The following is a 24,781-nucleotide window of genomic DNA, read 5'->3' as shown; positions in this document are numbered from 1 at the left end:
TATCACATGTAAGTTATAATCCTTCTAGTATTAGTTTTATTTGTAAAAAACAAAAATTGTCAGTACATATCCACTATATTGAAAATGCATACAAGTACATATCTGCAATACTGAACAAAACATATCAGTATATGTTGAAAAACAGGCTGAAACAGCCGAACTCCAACAAACAACAACTACACAAGTTCTGGGTAATATTGAAGCGGAAATTGGTTCTTTTGGAGAGAGACAGGTGAGAAAATTGAACGTAACACTAGTTAGGTCCATTTATAATTTTTTATCCTATAAAATAATACGTTTGGCATTGTTATGTAGGGTGCATCTCTAGAAGAAATGTTGTCGAATATGCAGTTTATGCCCATGGTTTGTGAGCTGCCGAGTCTCAAAGAACTGCATACCATGCCGATGGAGAAACAGATTGACCTGGCCATCCATGGCAAGGGTATTTATACCGATGAGTACTCAAAATATCTACAAGCTGAAATTATGAGAGATCCTTATTCATCCTTAGGAAGTCTTAATCTGGAGTACCCGTCGACTGGTAGTTTACCAAGCTTGGAAAAAATGGAATCTTCTCAAATCTTTGATAAGTATTTTATTAAAGACCTGGATCATCCATCACAAGTTTCACGACCAACTTTTGACTTAGGTTTAGAAACAGATGATCAAAATGGAGAAGAGGTGCAGCAGCCTGCAATTAATCTTGCAGCTGCGCCTATGCATAATGGAGCTCCAGTTTCTAGAGGAGCATCAGATCAAACTCAAATGGATCCCTCGGCTGAGAAGCTCAAATCAATACTGCACCTACACTTAATAAAGCCTCTGCAATTGTTTTAGTTGCAGCCGTACAAGCTCGTTTGAAGGCTGATCTTCAGCAACCTCAACAAGAAGTATGAACATGTTATAAAACCTAGTACATATATCCTTATGATACATAGAACCAGTAGTACGTATATCAATTTTTAGTCAAATAGTTTATAGTCTGATTTGTATCAAATGCAGGAAACAAGGAAACCTTGGGATCCCATTCCATTCAATGAAGTAGAATGGAAGCAGAAAATTAAGAATGACAGAAAGCAACAACCTGCTGAAGGAGAGAGCTACAAAGAATTAGAGAGTCTTGTACGTACATAAATCTACTTCTTTAATGAATTTATGTTTTGTTTTTGATGATGCTTTTAACATACTAATGCTGCCGATTCTCAAACATAAGTCTCCACTTTTAGATGCTGAAAAGGCATAGGAAGCTCGATTAAAGAAGAATAGGAGCGTCGAAAAATCTAATGCATATGCTGAGACTCTCCAACTTCTTTCTGAGCTACAAAAGGTAATTATAATTAGCAAAAAAGTGAAAAGTAACATCAAATATGTTCAGTAACATGGGAAAACCCAAAAGTACATATGTTATGTACTCACTGAAACTAAGAGTACATAAGTTATGTACCGAAAAGAATCCGACGATACGTATGTTCTATTCTGTTCATTTTTTTTGCTTTTATAGTCTCTCATTTGTTTTTTTTTAAGTTTATGCTATATTGAAGGATACCGAACCTGGGGTAAGTCAAACATCAGAGGAAGATGACGTAACACTTTCCAAGAGACTCGAAGATAGGCAGGCTACAAAGGGTAATGAAGTCAAACCAATAGAGAAGGCGACTAAGTCAGTCATGGACAAGGAGAAGAAAAAGCCGACTATCTCAGGCAAGGAGAATAAACTTACTCCAAAAATAACATTTACCTCTCAGAAGCCAGTAACTCGGAGCCACCCGCAGAAAAGAGTTGATCCTGAGTTCGCGAGTGGCAAAGGACTGCCTGGAACTAAAAGGCCAAAAACAAAGTCCATAACTGAAACCCCAGTTGAACAAGATTTCCCAACAGAGAAAGTTCAGAAAAAGGATGACGAGAATGTGAGAAAGAGAAAAGCTAAAGGTGGTCCAAATCTTCAAGAACAGCCTAAAAAAGTGAAGTCTGCACGCAATTTGTTGAAGCTAAGGAAATCTCCGTTCTATAAGGATATGAGTCCACAACAAAGAGCGCTTTTCTCTCATTTTTTTGACAAAGAAACCTCAATGTGAGTCTCTCTTGGATAGGTCCCTTTCATTTTAAAAAAACTTTATGTACTTCGTTTACAATCAAACTTATAAATGATTTGGATTATTTGAATTTGAAGCTCCAATGCTTGGAAAGCTCCTACTGTGGTTGGTCATCACATATTATCTGCAGAGACACTTGAAGATCTGCTACATAACAGGGTTTTAGAGGGAGATCTTATAAATTACTGGCAATACCAACTGAAAAAGCATATCATGATGAGCAACCGGTGAATGGACAGAGAAAGTACATTTCAGTACTCCACATTGATCCAACTGGCTGGGTGTGTTTTCCAATTTATCTCGATAAACTACATGCATCATGTCTTTGTAAAATGCAGTGTATATCTCTCATACTGTTTTACATTGAATCCGACTTCATGCTTATTTTGTTTTATATGTTGAGAATTTGAATAACATATCTCCGAAACTAAAAGAAACAATTTTTTCTTTTAATGTTGTAACAAATATTTTGCTTTCATATATGTGTTTTACACTATAATTTTCAGTACATATTTACTACACTGATTTTTTTTTAAATCCTTTTTCAGTTTTTTTTAAGTGACCCAGTGCATCAAGTAGCAGCAAACAATGCTGTCTTTTTACCCATCAGTCGTATGGAGGAAGGAACCAGGAAGATTATTATTCCAATGTCACATCAAAACGTGCATTGGACGCTTCTTGTGTATGAATACGAGAAAGGAGAATTCTTCCACTACAACACTTGGGAAGTCGCATCCAAAGACCAGTGTCTCGATAATGCTAATCTTATGGCAGAATACTGCTTGTTAGCAGTTAATGAATGCTTGTCCTGCCTCCGCCTTCCACTTGTACACAAAGTAAAGATGATCAGTTACCCAACACCTCAACAGGGAGACTATCCAGATTGTGTAATATATATCATGCACATCATGAATAAAGTTGCAAAGGAGGAAGTCAGTGATGGAGTGGGAATGAGCTTGGGAGACCCAGAAGAACTAAAGGACAAAATTAATGCATAAGAAGAGGATCTCTTTAGCATGCGACATACTCTCAGCAACATCTCCTCCCGAGGATAGATGGAATATTAATGCTCCAAAAGGTTTTTAAGACAATACTTATATGAATTAGGACTGCATAGTAGAAGTTATCCTAGAGAACATATTCAGAGTTTACTAGTTTTTTTTAGACACTATCAAAGTTTACTAATCGTTCTTACTTATTTTGATAACAACTGTTCTCGAAACTATGGTGTTTGTCTTTAATCTATGTACAGTTGTTTCGCTTTATAAAAATGTTGATATGTTGGATGGTAAAAGTCCATAGTATGAAGTGTTTTGGTGTGTCTTATGTAACATAGATCATCTATGAGATTCAATTGAATAATATGACTCTCTAAATTTGTTAATCATGATGGGAAAGACTATGAATCTCATAGCTGGTCTCTGTGTTTTGTGTGTCTTATATGACATTTTCTGTCACCTGGAAGAACACAGAGTACATAATAGTTGTACTCAAAAAACCCTGAACAACCATAATGTACCTGGAAGAACACAGAGTACATAATAGTTGTACTCAAAAAATCCTGAACAACCATGATGACCTGGAAGACATAGTTTTAATATTTATGCAGTGTATAGGTGTGACATATTGTAACATTTTTTCAGAGTGCATTCACCTGGAAAAAAAATTATCCAGATAGTTGTTCATTACAGACTAGATAACAACTTAGAGTACATAACTCCTGCACTCTTAAAACAAACTTAGAAAGCAAACTGAAAATCCAATAATACTGAAAGTGGATAATGCTATATGATTAACGAGTTTTAAATGAGCACAAAGTACCCTGTTCCAGAGAGATATCAAACAATACATAATTGCCGTACTCTAAAAAAAGCTAACAAAAGTTTGAAATGATGCGCGAACAGAATCTGCATTGTGACCAATAGAACTAATCAGGGAGAACAGAAAACCTAAAACTCAATGGTACGAAGGAATGACAGTGCATGTTGCCTTGTTGTGATGAGTTTTCTTCTTGCAGTTTGAACAACGGACGTACTTCCTAGCTTTCTCCCATGCATTCTTGATACGATTTCCCTTTGGCCTACCTGGTGGAACTCGTGGATGGGGTGGAAAGATAGTATCCTCTGGTAGATACTGCTCTGGCCTGTTGTAGTTAGGGATTGGTCTGATAGCAATTGAATACAGCTGCTGAAAATTCGTAACTTTGAAGTAGTCTTGGATATAATCTACGTATCTATCATCCTTGGCAGAAATAGCTGATGTAGCATGAGAGCATGGAAAACCATAAACACACCATCTTTGGCAGGTGCAAGTCTTGCTCAGCAGATCAACAGTATGAGACCTGCAGATGTGCAGAAAGCTTTTCATCACAAATAACTTAAAAGCAGTACCTATATGCAATACTGCAAACAAATACAGAAAAGAAACAAATTAAAAACGATTCAATGTTACATGTATGCTATACTGCAGAAGAACTTGTTTTAGGGAATAAAGATAACCTAGGTGAATGAATCTCATACTCATACTCAGATGACTGAGTAACATTCCAAACTCGACCAATTTGAATATGTTCTTTAAGTAACTCCTGTTAGGTAGGAGTGAGCAACTCAGGGTCCATAAAAGCACTCAGTTCGCGACGTTCATTCATCAATTCCATAATGCGTAACCAGCCGTTACTGCAAAAAATTCCAAAAAAAATCTCAGATTTTCGACGGATTTGAACTGATAAAATTGATGCCGGGAGTTGATTATCAGGTTATCTTGAGTTTTGTGATGAAGGGTTTCGTCATTTGTCTTCAAAATTTGTCAATTTTTTTTTCCAAAATCAACATTTTTCCTTCTTTAAGACTCAATAAAATCAAGTTTTGATTTTCAAATGATTAGTGTTTTGATTAGTTTAATCGATTCACTAAGACTGATTAGTCAGCTTAATCAATTTAATTAGCACTAATCAAATGAAGGGTAGATTAGACACTAGAGAAAAATATAGATAAGAGTCCTATGGGTTGTTATTTCATGACTCCAAAAAGCCCCAAAAAACCCATCTGTTTTAAGCCCCAACAATAGGATTCTTAATTTTTGTTCCAACACGGGCACAAGACTTATTAAATAAAAATTGTGACATGGAATATTTTGGAAGGTTTAAGCAAAAGGCAATAAGGTCGGAAAGAGGCTTCCAAAATCTGGTGCGATCTAGGGGAAAGCAACATAAGATTGCTTAGCACATAAGCCGGTTGATCTGTGCTAATATCTAATTGAGAGTTCAGTTCTGCGCAGCATTGCAGATTTGCAGTAATATAGGTTACAGTCAGCATTCTATTCATATCGGGAACATGCGTTGGACAATCATAATTAATGAATATTAATGCGTGATTACGCACAAGGAGGACATACTGCAGACCAAAAACAATAGTCAAATTCCCCACGTTGTGCATAGTAGTTTAGTTCGGGTACTGCATAGTAGTGTTTGTATAAGCTTGCAGTAGCTAAATCCTCAAGGCCATAAGAAAACCATCCCTTATTCGCGTAGAACTTTCCCGGGGAATCTGCTCTCTCTTTCACAATGGAATCCCAGTTTAAATCCTTACAATTCTCAAAATACTTCACCTTCACGAAGTTAAAGCGATCTTTTATGAGATTGAGCGAGTCCAAGGGAATTGAGTTGATTCGAACTGGATCACGCTTGAAGTCCCGAAGAACAATAGTCATATCTACTACCCCAGGTTTAAGCCTCGCCAGATTAACAATCTCAATGTCACATAGGTCGACCACAACGAAAGGTTCATCTACAAGCCCAACTAGTGAAAAAAAAATTCAAGGCAAAGATGGTTGGTACCTTGGAGGGAAGATTTCCTTGAAATTCATCCTTCTTATGAAGCTCAACACCAGCAAATGGATAACGATAATGGACTACAGGTAGATGACTCCATTTAGCTTGAACTTTGTGGACAAAGTTCTTTAAATCTTTGTTAGGGCCATTAGGGCCAACGATCTTATCTGAATCATTATAATATCTCTTCTGTCCAACAGGAATCTGCACCAGATGGAAGTGGACATTCTGTCTCTTTTCAGCCCCCACCTTGATGGGGTGATGCAAGTGGAAGTGCAAAAGAGGCAGCATCTTCTCGTCTTCATATCGAAAGAAAGCGTTCTTTACATTCCTGTACAAAAAATGGAAATGGAAATTAGGACTGGAGGTTGAATAGGAGAACCCATTCAAATGGCCTTCAAGGGTGCCAATAGTGGTCTCTCCACTTTGTTCTCCTACACTGGGAAAGATTTTGAGGCCAGTTAAAGTCATAAACTTGGCTTTTTTATTCATCTGCAGTTTATTGTTTTTTGATACTACACGGTTTGTCTCACACTGATCCTCAGGCAACAATCTCCATTTAGCTCCTCTCTGTAATTGGACACCAAGTCTTGCCTGAATAACCCTGCGCGAAACATCCTGCACATACCGGTAGATATCCTCTCCAGTGCATTTTGGATACATTACTTTGGCTTCCTTTCTGGCCTGCGTCAAACATTTGGTTCGAATTGGGCATCTAGGAAATTTCATTGAAAAGTGAAGTAGAGCTATATCTGTGTCTGGAAACAGGAGAGAAAGAGAAGACTTGGTATAAAACCGCTGGAACTTTAAAAGAACAGATAAGAATGAATTCCAAAACACATCATATCTTCTATCTATCATAGGAAAGAATGAGGTCACCAATAGGGTATGCAAGTTGATTCCACGATCAATCCTCTAGGCCATTTTCTAGATTTTTGATGAGTTAAAAACATGCAAGGACATAATGCCTTATTGACGACAACACTTGGGACATGATAAAAAAAATAAAAACTAGTGTTTGCAGACAATAATGTGAAAAGTTGTGTCTAAATTCTGGGAGTAGTTGCTTGCACCAAAACATTCTTATAAAGTTAAGAGGTACACCAACAAAAACTAATAAGAAAATCAATACAAACACACAGATGTGATCTCAGCTTGTTAACACCTTGAGCCGAAAACATTTATATTATACACACACATACACATATATTAAAGCAAAATTTAAAAAGGGTGAATTCCAGAAGAGATCGACATCAATCAACACTGGATCATGCGTGTACACAAATTATGAGCTGAAAAAGGAGCTATAAGAGCATATATATGTAACTATATATATATATACAAGTATACAAGTGAAATAGGAGATCACTTTGATGATTATCGAACAACAATTAGAAACCCTAGAACACAAAATTAAACAGAAACTTTGAAGAAAAAGTTAAGGAAACTAAGCCCATTATGTTAGTTATAGTACTGTCCAACCGGATTTTAGACTTATCATTAGGTCCATAATTATTTGAAACTACAAAATGACTAGCTTATCCTATAACTAAACACGTGTGAAGAATGCACCACATTCTTACGGTTTTGTTTCCCGTACAAAAACTGCTAAAATGGTCAGAAAAACATTAAATGAATTTTAATGTTACTTTAGAGAGAGAATTCACAGACAGATCTCAAAATTCATTCTCAAAAGAGAAAACAAAACCCAAAATCATTCAGAGATTTTGCTAGTTTGAAAACAACAATTCTGATTCAGAGAAAAACCCTAAAACCTAGGTTTTGATAATGGTTATAAGAAGAAAAATCAAAAGAACAATCCAAGAAGAAGAAACAATAATGGATGATAGCACTGCTCCTAGGTCATCAGAAGACGATTCAAGAATTTCAAGACGAAAATCAATGAGGAAAAAGAGTATAAAGGTTGTAACACCAAAATCAAAGAAAAAAGATGCTAAAAGTTCATCGGACGATGAATCTCCAGATGTACTAACCCGAAAAGGAAGAAAACAGACTAACAGAGTAAAAAGGCACCAAATCAGAAAAAAGGTACCATTTCTAACACCTTAGTATGTTTTTTGTGTTTCTGGGACATAGATCCACCAATACATATTTGAGGTACTGATGAAAAATTGATGAATACCCATCATAGTTTACATGCAACTTCTACTTTGTGTTATTAGCACTTAGAATTGGCAGTACATAACTAAAAAACTATAGAATAATAATCAAAAGCGATATGCAATGTGTTTTATTTTTTTTCTGATACATAGAACCACCATTACATATATGAAATACTGAGGTATTTTCTGATTTAGGTTGTTTTTTGGCAGTACATAAGTCCAATAGTGAATGGGTAACATTGTTTGTGTTTCTGGCACATAAATTGTCAGTACATAATTCAAAAACTGAGACATTGTAGTGTTTATGTACTCTAAATTCATTAGTTTCTTTGTTTATGTGTCTATTTTTCCTTTATGTGATAATGATCTTTGGATATGCAGTACATAAGGCCAATACTGATTGTTTGTGTTTATGAGATGATGAATGTGCAGTTCATAAATGCTATACTGAAATAAAACCAATTAAATTTTGCATGTAAGGTTGTGTCAAAATCTATTAGGAAGTTGTATAGGTCTGGTTTCACAACATTACATAGCCTGGTTGCCAGAATGAAGGCGAGTAAATTTACTTTGAGTGATGCCACATTGCAAAAGATAGGAGAATCTTCTTATGGACAGATATTCTTGATGTTCTGGCACACTAATACACAGAAAGTCATTGGGAAAAGTTGGAAGGTGCCGTGAAAAAGTACTTGAAGTGTTACAAAATGGGTCGAGTCAAGAATGAGCTCACATTTGAGTTTGTTAGAAGAGGTGAAACACACACGTCGACACCAGAAAAAAAGGGTGTAATGTTTGGAATGCCAATAATGGCAGGAAGAAGAACTGATGACACCTTTTTGATGGGAGGTGGTGGATGGAGACATAAACCATTCTATATTATACACTTTGGTGACAGCAACATGGTTACAAGACCAATGCTATAAACTGCGATCCTGAACCTTCTCAAGCGTACTGGAATCAAGAAGAAGAATTCTGAATCTGAAGGTGGCGAAGACAGTGATGAAGAGGTACCGGATAGTGAAAATGATGAAGATATGGAGTACAGGATACCAAGAGTAGAAACTGAGCAAACTATTGAAGGTTTGTATAAGCTTGCAGTAGCTAAATCCTCAAGGCCATAAGAAAACCATCCCTTATTCGTGTAGAACTTTCCCGGGGAATCTGCTCTCTCTTTCACTATGGAATCCCAGTTTAAATCCTTACAATTCTCAAAATACTTCACCTTCACGAAGTTAAAGCGATATTTTATGAGATTGAGCGAGTCTAAGGGAATTGAGTTGATTCGAACTGGATCACGTTTGAAGTCCCGAAGAACAATAGTCATATCTACTACCCCAGGTTTAAGCCTCGCCAGATTAACAATCTCAATGTCACATAGGTCGACCACAACGAAAGGTTCATCTACAAGCCCAACTAGTGAAAAAAAATTCAAGGCAAAGATGGTTGGTACCTTGGAGGGAAGATTTCCTTGAAATTCATCCTTCTTATGAAGCTCAACACCAGCAAATGGATAACAATAATGGAATACAGGTAGATTGACTCCATTTAGCTTGAACTTTGTGGACAAAGTTCTTTAAATCTTTGTTAGGGCCATTAGGGCCAACGATCTTATCTGAATCATTATAATATCTCTTATGTCCAACAGGAGTCTGCACCAGATGGAATTGGACATTCTGTCTCTTTTCAGCCCCCACCTTGATGGGGTGATGCAAGTGGAAGTGCAAAAGAGGCAGCATATTCTCGTCTTCATATCGAAAGAAAGCGTTCTTTACATTCCTGTACAAAAAATGGAAATGGAAATTAGGACTGGAGGTTGAATAGGAGAACCCATTCAAATGTCCTTCAAGGGTGCCAACAGTGGTCTCTCCACTTTGTTCTCCTACACTGGGAAAGATTTTGAGGCCAGTTAAAGTCATAAAATTGGCTTTTTTATTCATCTGCAGTTTATTGTTTTTTGATACTACACGGTTTGTCTCACTGATCCTCAGACAACAATCTCCATTTAGCTCCTCTCTGTAATTGGTCACCAAGTCTTGCCTGAATAACCCTGCGCGAAACATCCTGCACATACCGGTAGATATCCTCTCCTGTGCATTTTGGATACATAACTTTGGCTTCCTTTCTGGCATGCGTCAAACATTTGGTTCGAATTGGGCATCTAGGAAATTTCATTGAAAAGTGAAGTAGAGCAATATCTGTGTCTGGAAACAAGAGAGAAAGAGAAGACTTAGTATAAAACCGCTGGAACTTTAAAAGAACAGATAAGAATAAATTCCAAAACACATCATATCTTCTATCTATCATAGGAAAGAATGAGGTCACCAATAGGGTATGCAAGTTGATTCCACGATCAATCCTCTAGGCCATTTTCTAGATTTTTGATGAGTTAAAAACATGCAAGGACATAATGCCTTATTGACGACAACACTTGGGACATGATAAAAAAAATAAAAACTAGTGTTTGCAGACAATAATGTGAAAAGTTGTGTCTAAATTCTGGGAGTAGTTGCTTGCACCAAAACATTCTTACAAAGTTAAGAGGTACACCAACAAAAACTAATAAGAAAATCAATACAAACACACAGATGTGATCTCAGCTTGTTAACACCTTGAGCCGAAAACATTTATATTATACACACACACATACACATATATTAAAGCAAAATTTAAAAAGGGTGAATTCCAGAAGAGATCGACATCAATCAACACTAGATATATATATGAGCTGAAAAAGGAGCTATAAGGGCATATATATGTAACTATATAGATATATATATATATACAAGTATACAAGTGAAATAGGAGATCACTCTGATGATTATCGAACAACAATTCGAAACCCTAGAACACAAAATTAAACAGAAACTTTGAAGAAAAAGTTAAGGAAACTAGACATAATTGGAATTTTACAAATAAAAATCACTTGCATGATTCATATGATACATACCTGAATCGTTGGTCAAAAGAGAAAGCTGATCTTATAAATCATTAATCAAATGAGAAATCTGATTTTACGTGTCTGGCCTCGCTCTCAACACAACCTCTTTCGACAAAAAAAACAAGCCAACACTAATTAGGGGTTTATCTACATCAACCGGGTTATATGTTAGTATATGAATTTGAAAAATTTGCTTTTTGGTCCTAAGCCCATTAAGTCAGTTATAGTAGGGTCCAATCGGATTTTAGACTTATCATTAGATCCATAATTATTTGAAACTACAAAATGACCAGCTTATCCTAGAACTAAACACGTGTGAAGAATGCACCACATTCTTAGGGTTTTGTTTCCCGTATAAAAACTGCTAAAACGGTCAGAAAAACATTAAATGAATTTTAATGTTACTTTAGAGAGAGAATTAGACAGATCTCAAAATTCATTCTCAAAAGAGAAAACAAAACCCAAAATCATTCAGAGATTTTGCTAGTTTGAAAACAACAATTCTGATTCAGAGAAAAACCCTAAAACCTAGATTTTGATAATGGTTATAAGAAGAAAAATCAAAAGAACAATCCAAGAAGAAGAAACAATAATGGATGATAGCACTGCTCATAGGTCATCAGAAGACGATTCAAGAATTTCAAGACGAAAATCAACGAGGAAAAAATGTAAAAAGGTTGTAACACCAAAATCAAAGAAAAAAGCTGCTAAAAGTTCATCGGACGATGAATCTCCAGATGTACTAACCCGAAAAGGAAGAAAACATAGTAAAAAGGCACCAAATCAGAAAAAAGGTACCATTTCTAACACTTTAGTATGTTTTTTGTGTTTCTGGGACATAGATCCACCAGTACATATTTGAGGTACTGATGAAAAATTGATGAATACCCATCATAGTTTACATGCAACTTCTACTTTGTGTTACTAGCACTTAGAATAGGCAATACATAACTAAAAAACTATAGAATAATAATCAAAAGCGATATGCAATGTGTTTTATTTTTTTTCCTGATACATAGAACAACCAGTACATATATCAAATACTGAGGTTTTTTCTGAATTAGGTTGTTTTTTCGAAGTACATAAGTCCAATAGTGGATGGGTAACATTGTTTATGTGTCTATTTATCATTGTTTGTGTTTCTGGCACATAAATTGTCAGTACATAATTCAAAAACTGAGACATTGTAGTGTTTATGTACTCTAAATTCATTAGTTTCTTTGTTTATGTGTCTATTTTTCCTTTATGTGATAATGATCTTTGGATATGCAGTACAGAAGGCCAATACTGATTGTTTGTGTTTATGAGATGATGAATGTGCAGTTCATAAATGCTATACTGAAATAAAACCAATTAAATTTTGCAGGTAAGGTTGTGCCAAAATCTATTAGGAAGTTGTATAGGTCTGGTTTCACAGCATTACATAGCCTGGTTGCCAGAATGAAGGCGAGTAAATTTACTTTGAGTGATGCCACATTTCAAAAGATAGGAGAATCTTCTTATGGACATATATTCTTGATGTTCTGGCACACTAATACACAGAAAGTCACTGGGAAAAGTTGGAAGGTGCCGTGAAAAAGTACTTGAAGTGTTACAAAATGGGTCGAGTCAAGAATGAGCTCACATTTGAGTTTGTTAGAAGAGGTGAAACACACACGTCGACACCAGAAAAAAAGGGTGTAATGTTTGGAATGCCAAGAATGGCAGGAAGAAGAACTGATGACACCTTTTTGATGGGAGGTGGTGGATGGAGACATAAACCATTCTATATTAGACAATTTGGTGACAGCAACATGGTTACAAGACCAGTGCTACAAACTGCGATCCTGAACCTTCTCAAGCGTACTCGAATCAAGAAGAAGAATTCTGAATATGAAGGTGGCGAAGACAGTGATGAAGAAGTACCGGATAGTGAAAATGATGAAGATATGGAGTACATGATACCAAGAGTAGAAACTGAGCAAACTATTGAAGGTATGGTCAAGCTACTATGCCTGTTTATGTGTATTACTTTTTTTTTTACAACAAAAGATACTCATAAACTCAAACAAAAGTACTTTGGTTTAGTTGATGATCTCGAGAACTCAAAGAATGTATCTTGACCTGACCTGATACATAGTTTCTTAGAGAAGAAAATCAATCAGAATTACAACACTCCCGAGGACATCATTGGTTGTATCGTCTATTTGCTGGTATGATTGTCTAGTACAAGCTTTTTTTTCCCAAGTACATATTTACTATACTGTCATTTAAGATTCTGTATTTGATTCTATTGATGTTATTTTGTCACAGTTGTTGTATGCGGAGCATACTCACTTGGTGAAACCACTGGCGTTACCAGATGATCGATACCTTCCAAGAGCGGCAAGTTGGAACATCAAAGAAATGTATGTTGAGTTTCTAAAGTATATGGAGGCTTCGCAATACACAGTAAGTCCCTAAGAAAAACAATGCATATTACTAGTATAAGTTTTATTTCATTATGCTTCCTATAGTTTTGGCTTAGGAAACAATGATGCACCAGTACATATCTCAAAAACTGATTAAAGATGGTGAATTAAAGTATAATTATTTATGTTTTCATACATTAAATGATTTGTTTTAGGTAGGACACTATCAGAAAAGCAGTTTTCTGATTGACCAAAATGATTGTGTGTGTGTTATATGTGCTATTTATTTGAGTACATATATGTTATATTGATACAAAAACTGGTTATATGTGTGTGTTATATGTACTTTTCCAGTTATCTAAAGAATTTAAGGATGAATATACTATGTATAAAAAAGAAATTTTGAATGAAATTGCTCAAAGGCTTCCAGTTGAAGACGTACCATTGAAAGTAGATTGGCAAGAAAAGTTTGAGGATTTGGAAGTAAAGCATGAAGATTTGAGGCTGACAATTGCAGAAAAATGGGGCGAGTTACAGAGAAGGAAAGAGGACGACCTCCCCATTGGTGTATGTATACTGTAAGAGCTTTTGAATGATATATATCACAGAGCTTACCCACCTCCACAACTAAACTCGGGAGAAGAAGAATCTAGCAGTATCTCTGAAGAAGTCCAAGATAATTTAGATGACACCGTTCCGTCAGCAACTACTCCCTTGGTAACAGAGGCTGAAAAGGAAAATCCAGTTGATACGCAAGAAAATTCGAATGAACTGGGAAATGCTACTCCAACCATGCCTGTTATGGGGAGATCTGAAGAAAATCCCACACAATTCGATCTTGAGGTTTCACAGTTTAAAATTTGGGCTCGATCTGATTTGGAGCGAAAGGTGAAAGAGCTGCAAGAGGAAAAGATCATGCCACAACTATCACAGGTAAGTTATAATCCTTCTAGTATTAGTTTTATTTGTAAAAAACAAAAATTGTCAGTACATATCTACTATATTGAAAATGCATACAAGTACATATCTGCAATACTGAACAAAACATATCACTATATGTTGAAAAACAGGCTGAAACAGCCGAACTCCAACAAACAGCAACTACACAAGTTCTGGGTAATATTGAAGCGGAAATTGGTTCTTTTGGAGAGAGACAGGTGAGAAAATTGAACGTAACACTAGTTAGGTCCATTTATAATTTTTTATCCTATAAAATAATACGGTTGGCATTGTTATGTAGGGTGCATCTCTTGAAGAAATGTTGTCGAATATGCATTTTATGCCCTTGGTTTGTGAGATGTCGAGTCTCAAAGAAATGCATACCATGCCGATGGAGAAACAGATTGACCTGGCCATCCATGGCGAGGGTATTTATACCGATGATTACTCAAAATATCTACAAGCTGAAATTATGAGAGATCCTTATTCATCCTTAGGAAGTCTTAATCTGGAGTACCCGTCGACTGGTAGTTTACCAAGCTTGGAAAAAATGGAATCTTCTCAAATCTTTGATAAGTATTATGTTAAAGACCTGGATCATCCATCACAAGTTTCACGACCAACTTTTACCTTAGGTTTAGAAATAGATGATCAAAATGGAGAAGAGGTGCAGCAACCTGCAATTGATCTAGGTGCACCTGATCCACCTCAAATCCATCTTGCAGCTGCGCCTACGCATAATGAAGCTCCAGTTGCTAGAGGAGCATCAGATCAAACTCAAATGGATCCCTCGGCTGAGAAGCTCAAATCAATACTGCACCTACACTTAATAAAGCCTCTGCAATTGTTTTAGCTGCATCCGTACAAGCTCGTTTGAAGGCTGATCTTCAACAACCTCAACAAGAAGTATGAACATGTTATAAAACCTAGTACATATATCCTTATGATACATAGAACCAGTAGTACGTATATCAATTTTTAGTCAAATAGTTTGTAGTCTGATTTGTTTCAAATGCAGGAAACAAGGAAACCTTGGGATCCCATTCCATTCAATGAAGTAGAATGAAAGCAGAAAATTAAGAATGAAAAAAAGCAACAACCTGCTGAAGGAGAGAGCTACAAAGAATTAGAGAGTCTTGTACGTACATAAATCTACTTCTTTACTGAATTTATGTTTTGTTTTTAATGATGCTTTTAACATACTAATGCTGCCGATTCTCAAACATAAGTCTCCACTTTTAGATGCTGAAAAGGAATAGGAAGCTCGATTAAAGAAGAATAGGAGCGTCGAAAAATCTAATGCATATGTTGAGACTCTCCAACTTCTTTCTGAGATACAAAAGGTAATTATAATTAGCAAAAAAGTGAAAAGTAACATCAAATATGTTCAGTAACATGGGAAAACCCAACAGTACATATGTTATGTACTCACTGAAACTAACAGTACATAAGTTATGTACCGAAAAGAATCCGACAATACGTATGTTATGTTCTGTTCATTTTTTTTTTGCTTTTATAGCCTCTCATTTGTTTTTTTTATGTTTATGCTATATTGAAGGATAACGAACCTGGGGTAAGTCAAACATCAGAGGAAGATGACGTAACACTTTCCAAGAGACTCGAAGATAGGCAGGCTACAAAGGGTAATGAAGTCAAACCAATAGAGAAGGCGACTAAGTCAGTCATGGACAAGGAGAAGAAAAATCCGACTATCTCAGCCAAGGAGAATAAACTTACTCCAAAAATAACATTTACCTCTCAGAAGCCAGTAACTCGGAGCCACCCGCAAAAAAGAGTTGATCCTGAGTTCGCGAGTGGCAAAGGACTGTCTGGAACTAAAAGGCGAAAAACAAAGTCCATAACTGAAACCCCAGTTGAACAAGATTGCCCAACAGAGAAAGTTCAGAAAAAGGATGACGAGAATGTGAGAAAGAGAAAAGCTAAAGGTGGTCCAAATCTTCATGAACTGCCTAAAAAAGTGAAGTATGCACGCAAGTTGTTGAAGCTAAGGAAATCTCCGTTCTTTAAGGATATGAGTCCACAACAAAGAGCTCTTTTCTCTCCTTTTTTTGACAAAGAAACCTCAATGTGAGTCTCTATTTGATAGGTCCCTTGAATTTTAACAAAACTTTATGTACTTCGTTTAGAATCAAACTTATAAATGATTTGGATTATTTGAATTTGCAGCTCCAGTGCTTGGAAAGCTCCTACTGTGGTTGGTCATCACATATTATCTGCAGAGACATTTGAAGATCTTCTACATAACAGGGTTTTAGAGGGAGATCTTATAAATTACTGGCAATACCAACTGAAAAAAGCATATCATGATGAGCAACCGGTGAATGGGCAGAGAAAGTACATTTCAGTACTCCACATTGATCCAACTGGCTGGGTGTGTTTTCCAATTTATTTCGATAAACTACATGCATCATGTCTTTGTAAAATGCAGTGTATATCTCTCATACTTTTTTACATTGAATCCGACTTCATGCTTATTTTGTTTTATATATTGAGAATTTGAATAGCATATCTCCGAAACTAAACGAAACAAATTTTTCTTTTAATATTGTAATAAATATTTTGCTTTCATATATGTGTTTTACACTATAATTTTCAGTACATATTTACTACACTGATATTTGTTTTTTTTTTTTTTTTTTTTTTTTTTTTTTTTTTTTTTTTTTTTTTTTTTTTTTTTTTTTTTTACTTTTTCAGTTTTATTTAAGTGACCCAGTGCATCAAATAGCAGCAAACAATGCTGTCTTCTTACCCATCAGTCTTATGGAGGAAGGTACCAGGAAGATTATTATTCCAATGTCACATCAAAACGTGCATTGGACGCTTCTTGTGTATGAATGCGAGAAAGGCGAATTCTCCCACTACAACACTTGGGAAGTCGCATCCAAAGACCAGTGTCTCGATAATGCTAATATTATGGCAGAACAATGCTTGTTAGTAGTTAATGAACGCTTGTCGCGCCTCCGCCTTCCACTTGTACACAAAGTAAAGATGATCAGTTACCCAACACCTCAACAGGGAGACTATCCAGATTGTGTAATATATATCATGCACATCATGAATAAAGTTGCAAAGGAGGAAGTCACTGATGGAGTGCGAATGAGATTGGGTGACCCAGAAGAACTAAAGGACAAAATTAATGCATAAGAAGAGGATCTCTTTAGCATGCGACATACTCTCAGCAACATCTCCTCCCGAGGAGAGATGGAATATTAATGCTCCAAAAGGTTTTTAAGACAATACTTATACGAATTAGGACTGCATAGTAGAAGTTATCCTAGAGAACATATTCAGAGTTTACTAGTTTTTTTTAGACACTATCAAAGTTTACTAATTGTTCTTACTTATTTTGATAACAATTGTTCTCGAAACTATGATGTTTGTTTTTAATCTATGTACAATTGTTTCGCTTTATAAAAATGTTAACATGTTGGATGGTAAAAGTCCATAGTATGAAGTGTTTTGGTGTGTCTTATGTAACATAGATCATCTATGAGATTCAATTGAATAATATGACTCTCTAAATTTGTTAATCATGATGGGAGAGAATATGAATCTCATAGCTGGTCTCTGTGTTTTGCGTGTCTTATATGACATTTTCTGTCACCTAGAAGAACACAGAGTACATAATAGATGTACTCAAAAAATCCTGAACAACCATAGTGTACCTGGAAGAACACAGAGTACATAATAGTTGTACTCAAAAAATCCTGAACAGCCATGATGACCTGGAAGACATAGTTTTAATATTTATGCAGTGTATAGGTGTGACATATTGTAACATTTTTTCAGAGTGCATTCACCTGATTTTTTTTTTATCCAGATAGTTGTTCATTACAGACTAGATAACAACTTAGAGTACATAACTCCTGCACTCTTAAAACAAACTGAAAATCCAATAATATTGAAAGTGGATAATGCTATCTGATTAACGAGTCTTAAATGAGCACAAAGTACCCTGTTCCAGAAAGATATCAAACAATACATAATTGCAGTACTCTAAAAAAAGCTAACAAAAGTTTGAAATGATGCGCAAACAGAATCTGCATTGTGACCAATAGAACTAATCAGGGAGTACAGAAAACCTAAAACTCAATGATACGAAGGAATGACAGTGCAGGTTGCCTTGTTGTGATGAGTTTTCTTCTTGCAGTTTGAACAATGGACGTACTTCCTAGCTTTCTCCCATGCATTATTGAAACGATTTCCCTTTGGCCTACCTGGTGGAACTCGTGGATGGGGTGGAAAGATAGTATCCTCTGGTAGATACTGTTATGGCATGTTGTAGTTAGGGATTGGTCTGATAGCAATTGAATACAACTGCTAAAAATTCGTAACTTTGAAGTAGTCTTGGATATAATCTATGTATCTATCATCCTTGGCAGAAATAGTTGATGTAGCATGAGAGCATGGAAAACCATAAACACGCAATCTTTGGCAGGTGCAAGTCTTGCTCAGCAGATCAACAATATGAGACCCGCAGATGTGCAAAAAGCTTTTCATCACAAATAACTTAAAAGCAGTACCTATATGCAATACTACAAACAAATACTAGAAAAAGAAACAAAAAAAAAAACGATTCGATGCTACATGAATGCTATACTGCAGAAGAACTTGTTTTAGGGAATAAAGCTAACCTAGGTGAATGAATCTCATACTCATACTCAGATGACTGAGTAACATTCCAAACTCGATCATTTTGAATATATTCTTTAAGTAACTCCTGGTAGGTAGGAGTGAGCAACTCAGGGTCTATAAAAGCACTCAGTTCGCGACGTTCATTCATCAATTCCATAATGCGTAACCTATGAATGGAACAAAAAGAACACTTGTAATAAACTTTGAACAAAAAAAAAAACTGAACAAAAAACAAATAAACACAAACACACACACACACACACACACACACACACACAAACCTGATCATGTCAACGAGGGCGCAGGCAGACAACCTCTTGTCTTTCCGAATCCCATTATTGAAAGACTCAGCAATACTTGATGTAGTCTGACCAAATCTATAGCCAGTGAAGAACGCGTTGGACCAATTTTACCTAGGCATATTGCGGCAATAGTTAGCAATGCCAGGCCTTCCCATTAACTCCATTTCCGTAAGTGCTTCTTCATATCTTGATGTTGTGAGAGCATAAGTTTATTTTTTGAAACATGCCATCACTTCTTTGTACTTCTCGTTCGATTTCCTGATTGGTAGGTTTCCTTTCAAGTGGTAATAACAATAGCCATGATGGGAAGTAGGAAAGTGTGCAAGAATATCCCTCAACAATCCTTCATGACGATCAGACATAAACTTGATAGGACAGTCACCAACAATGTTCTTAAGATTGCGCATAAACCAATCCCAATTGTCAACATCCTCTCCGGGGACCAATGCAAAGGCTAGCAGATAAAAACCTGCAAAAAACAAACAGTACATATATCATATACTGTCACAAACTGTGTCGCTATACTAACAGGCATATAACAGCTTGCAGATACTAGTTGAAACTGGAAAATAGACTAAGAATTTCCAGTACATAACAACCATACTGTTTAACAAAAAAGGGTCTTACGCTTACATATATGAATCTGTGTGTGTTAGACACAATAAATTTTCAGTGCATAAATGGTATACTAGTAACAAACTAGTTAATCTGCAGTATATAAATGGTATACTCAAAAAGTTCCAACGATTAAAAGCAGTAAAAAACTTGTAAAAATAACATTTAAAACGTAAGAAAGAGCACTTGCCTTGATTCCCATTCAGACAAGACGCATCCATAAGGGTACCTCTAAATCTCCCGGTCAGAAAAGTTGCATCAACAAAAATCATTGGTCGACAAAGTTGATAACCTTCTATACAAGCACCTATTGCAATGAATAATCTTTCAAATGTCTGAGTTGCATCGATAAACTGAAAATCCACATAAGAGCCAGGATTTGTTTCTTTCAATGAATTCACCCACCAAACCATATCACAGTAAGACTTTACATCATTGCCAAAAATCTCATGGTGTGACATCTCTAAACCATGATATGCATGGTGATATTTGATATTAACACCAACACGAACTTTTATGTAATCTTCAATTTCACGAGGCTTGATAAGTGGGTTGTGCATCACACGATCGTGAATAAGGTTGTGTACCAGCTTCTTCGATACTTTAGGACTTCTCAACTTGACACCACCTCCACAAGTGTGCCTGCGAACATAATTTTTTATCCTAAAAACATCGCAAGTAGAATCAATGGCGACTACATGGATCATCCAAGTGAATGAGACCTTACTGCATTTCATTGTGAACCTTTCACGATCATTCTTCACTTTTGTAACGCGATACCCGGTCTCCAAACAATACTTTTGACAGGCCAATCGAACAACATCAATACCACCACGAAAAAGCTTGTTCTGGATCTTCAAAAATATTCTCACACTCATCGGACAGAAGAGGTTTAGCAACTTCTTTACCATCAATTTCATAACTATCTCTAGCTGCCCTAATCAGTTCTGAATTGTTGTCAAAGTTGCTGAAGGTAGAGGAAATACATGCACCGTCGGAAAGACACTCCACATGCAGCTCAAAGAATGCCGCTTTCTTTGAAAAATGCAAGGCAGCGAGACCATGAAGTTGAAAGTCAGCAATCACAAATACTTTGACACCATTCTCAACATAATTGATGACAACATCAGAAGGGTTCAAGGTTCTCCAATTCTCACAAATAAGAAATTTCAGATCATCAACACTAGACTTAAAAGTAACCGGGTGGGCAAAATGATGGTGCTTATAGTAGATGTATGCATAGCAGTAAGTATTTGGATTGGAACACTCAGCATTAGACATGTTATGAACCTTCAAATGTGACAAAGATGTAACCGTATTAAAACACAGTATTTCACATATGTACTGATGGACCAAACTAAAACACGTGAGAAAACTATGAAAGAAATATAATCTAAGAGCAGTTTCTATGAGTATGTGAAAAGGCGAGGGTACCCAAATATACCTCAAGCTAAAACTTTTCCGACCTATAAGTCCTTTTTCCGAAAGTGATTGTCTATAGATATGGAATCGAGACAATACAACAAATCGGTTCACACTCTGTGTGATCGTCTATGGATACGAGATCGAAACAATACAACAACAAAGTGTGTTACTTGATAAAAAGGTTCAGACTTAACCAAACACAATAGGATTCACTTATCAAGTAATAGGATATTAACGTTTGTGTGATTTACTTTAATTATAATAAAAAAATTATAATGCGGAAAATAAAAGTAAATGACACAACAAGATTTTGTTAACGAGGAAACCGCAAATGTAGAAAAACCCCGGGACCTTGTCCATAATTGAATACTCTCAGGATTAAGCCGCTACACAAAATACACCTACTTCGTATAGTTGAGACCTAGCACCTAACTCTATAGTATATCTAGTTCCGTCTGTATTCCCACGCCTCCGACTTGTGAATATGTCACGTAATTGGAAAAATCCCCTTGGTTCGTATTCCAAACAGTAAAGGAACAAGAAATCTGTTTGGTATTGTTGATGGTGGATTTTCATGTAAGGCTAAAATTGTAAAAAAGCCAAGTTTATGCGCTAACATCCCGCAAAGGATAAAGCCATTGATAAAGTGAAGGATACTTCTTCACTATAAACTTATAGCATTTCTGATTAAATGCATGAATAGCCTTGTATTTCCTGTACTACTTCACTCTTTGCGGCATGACGACTGAGTGTTGCTCTCATCAGAGCACCACGAATCTCCAAGCACTAATATGGATGCATGTACGAAATACCCGTACATGCTACAACTCTCGGTGTGTTATACTAGCCCGATTGAGCATACAACTCTCAGTGTGTTATACTAGCCCGATTGAGCATACAACTCTCGGTGTGTTATACTAACCCGATTGAGCATCTGGACTGTCCATATCAGTCTCAAAAACAATCACAACCATCCAACTTCACCAGCATGATTGGATGACTCAGATTGAATCCAAAACCCTCAAGCAGGTATTGGATTATTCATCGCCGACCCAACGCGGGCCCCGCATGGTCGGCCTCCCCAAAAGGGTGGCATAGCTTGCCAAACCGTCCAACCAAAGCAGTATGGACGAGAAACCCCAAATTAGGGTTTGCGGCACATTAAGTGTGTCGCAAAATAGTCTCAACCATCCATCTTCACAGGTATAGATGAAGGGTGTAGATGTGGATTTAGGAGATCTGGATCATATCAACATGATCATCATGGACCCACCTACACACAGGAACAATCGGTAAAGACCAACCACAATTGGTCGTCCCAAACCGATCGCCCAAAGCAGGCGTGTCGCAACGTCCGGAAAAAGCCATAATTAGGGTTTTCATTGATCTTGAGCGTCCATCTTCTCCCGATCGAATGGAAGGCTTAGGAGTTGAATGAGAAAGTCCAGTGAACGTTGACATGATCGCTGTCGACCCGTCTTCCTTCACAACTGATCGGCCAAGGCATATCATGCCTCGTCCCCTCGATTCGCACGTCCAAAGTAGCGTGGTCGTACTTCCCAATCCTAAATCAATCTCAACCACTCAATTTCACCTGAAAAATTGAGTGGCTTAGATCAGGTTTCCATGAGGCAGTCAAGTATGGGCTTGTACACCAGCACGCCACCTGCATATCAGAGCAAATAGCCAAGACCGACCAAGTTCGGTTATCTCGAAATGCGTGCCCAAAGTTGACATGACGCGCGGCTTTTGCGGCACTTGGATTTCTGTCGCAAATTGATTTCGAACACTCAACTTGTCCGGATAAATTGAGTGTCTTAGATCACGTTTTCACGAGACATTGAGGTATGGACATGTACACCGGTATGCCGTCTACACGCAAACCCAATTGGCCATACCAAAACCGTGTCCCAATCTTGGATTAGACCAAGACAAGGAGTGATGCTTGCGCACCTATTTCAAAACCCTAATTCCACTAACGGTCACAGATGAGTGTCTCAGAGATCATCTCGTCCGTCCAACTTCACCGGCTTGGTTATACAACCCCGGTCAGGAGTTAATTGGTCGGTAAGGCGTCATGGTGATCACCACCCGTCACTCTACCACACCATGTGGTCGGCCAAGGGAGGACTTGCTTGCACAACCTCCAAACCATCACATGAAGTAGGCTGGACATCAAGCTATTTTGAGACGCTCAAACAGCGATGCTTCATACATGCTGAATATATTCGATGCAGTACCTACATAGAATACACACGATACTTTACAAGTATCGACTTCTTGAATAACTCAATTAATTAACTCAGCATTACATGCTGCTTTCAGTGGGTCCCACGATCCACACTCTCGAGACATCAATCATGTCACAAACTGGGGGATACATATTGGGGTATTGGTCTGGCGGTCTACAGCGTGCAGCGCACAACACGCCATCACAAGAACGTGTCAGGAAGTTATGGGCGGATAGTGATGATGGGAAGAGTGGTCTTACACCTGGTCATGTGACAGTTACCATCATAACTCCACTACTCCATCATCCCACTTTCTCCACTTCCTACGAGAAATAGGGTTTGAGATTTATGACTTGTATAAATATGTTCTCCTCCCTATTTTCAACAGAACAAGAAAAGACAATAGAGGCAAGTGTTGATACAATCGTATTCAAACACCGGAACTGATAACTTACATCCTGCAAGACAGTTCAGCTTTCTGATACAACTCATACAAAGCCAACACCTTCACAATCTCAACACTTTCTTCGCTTCCCTCCCTAAGATCAACCCCATCTCCTGCACTTTGTGACCGAAACAAGTCTGGAACGGTCATTTATTGGTTTAGGACGGATTTGCACAGATTGATTTCTCGAATCTACAAGCACTCCCGTGCAGTGCATTGTTTAAGGTTTAAACTCATTTCTCATCCACACACCCCAAATTACCAAAACCGACAGAAATAGTTTTCACCCATAAACAGGTATCAACTCTCTTCAACCAAGTGATATGAGTCGCACAAAGGCTCTTCCGTTTATCTCAACTTAAACTCCTTTCGTCAGGTCTAGATCTATCTTATGTTCAATCACACCAAAATGTAATCGTTTAAGATTAAGCCAACAACACCTTTAATCCCAAAGGAACCGTGTTGATGTCGATCTACTTCAATCAATCAATCTAATCTACCACAAGGATAAATCGATTATTAATTGGATCCTCTTTTCCCAAACAAGTATTGTGCACACCAAAGATTATAAACCCAAGTCAGATCTTCAATATCTTCTTTGTATTCAAATCTTATATAATCTTCAATAAAAACCTGCACACAATCACTTGAATCTCTTGTGATCAATCACGGACAGAACGGAGTCTGTTAACAATGGATTATCACAAGATCGTCTTTAGAACTAACAACAGTCTAAAGATCCCTGTCGAAACTCTGAACTAGTTTGAGTGAATCTTATATCAGAAGAAAAGA

At 36.9% G+C, this 24,781-nt stretch overlaps 2 protein-coding genes across 3 annotated transcripts; both read right to left on the bottom strand.

Annotated features, from left to right (window-relative positions):
* Nucleotides 1-4,049: 4,049 nt before the first annotated feature.
* Nucleotides 4,050-4,616, bottom strand: LOC113332894. Its single transcript, XM_026579395.1, has 2 exons — nt 4,613-4,616; nt 4,050-4,495 (listed from the first exon to the last, which is right to left on the bottom strand). Exons 1-2 carry the CDS (start codon nt 4,614-4,616, stop codon nt 4,050-4,052), a joined length of 450 nt encoding a protein of 149 aa, XP_026435180.1.
* Nucleotides 4,617-4,684: 68 nt separating this feature from the next.
* Nucleotides 4,685-11,116, bottom strand: LOC113333144 (FACT complex subunit SPT16-like). Of its 2 annotated transcripts, none has more exons than XM_026579650.1 (3): nt 9,499-9,598; nt 5,929-6,680; nt 4,685-4,768 (listed from the first exon to the last, which is right to left on the bottom strand). In XM_026579650.1, exons 2-3 carry the CDS (start codon nt 6,649-6,651, stop codon nt 4,766-4,768), a joined length of 726 nt encoding a protein of 241 aa, XP_026435435.1. In that variant the 5' UTR covers nt 6,652-6,680; nt 9,499-9,598; the 3' UTR covers nt 4,685-4,765. The 2 variants fall into 2 exon arrangements, 1 of the variants encoding a protein (XP_026435435.1); XR_003351821.1 differs by lacking the exon at nt 4,685-4,768 and adding an exon at nt 10,996-11,116 and having other exon boundaries at nt 5,426-6,253; nt 9,499-10,249.
* Between the last annotated feature and the right edge of the window lie 13,665 nt (nt 11,117-24,781).

The sequence above is a fragment of the Papaver somniferum genome, unplaced genomic scaffold (genome assembly GCF_003573695.1).
Source record: "Papaver somniferum cultivar HN1 unplaced genomic scaffold, ASM357369v1 unplaced-scaffold_132, whole genome shotgun sequence".
Lineage (NCBI taxonomy): Eukaryota > Viridiplantae > Streptophyta > Magnoliopsida > Ranunculales > Papaveraceae > Papaver > Papaver somniferum.
The sequence above is the reverse complement of the archived record's forward strand: the minus strand, read 5'-3'. Positions and strand labels throughout refer to the sequence as shown.

Bases quoted from the DNA above. Each gene is read 5' to 3' on its own strand.
- LOC113333144 (XM_026579650.1), bottom strand. From the start codon at position 6,651: ATGAAATTTCCTAGATGCCCAATTCGAACCAAATGTTTGACGCAGGCC.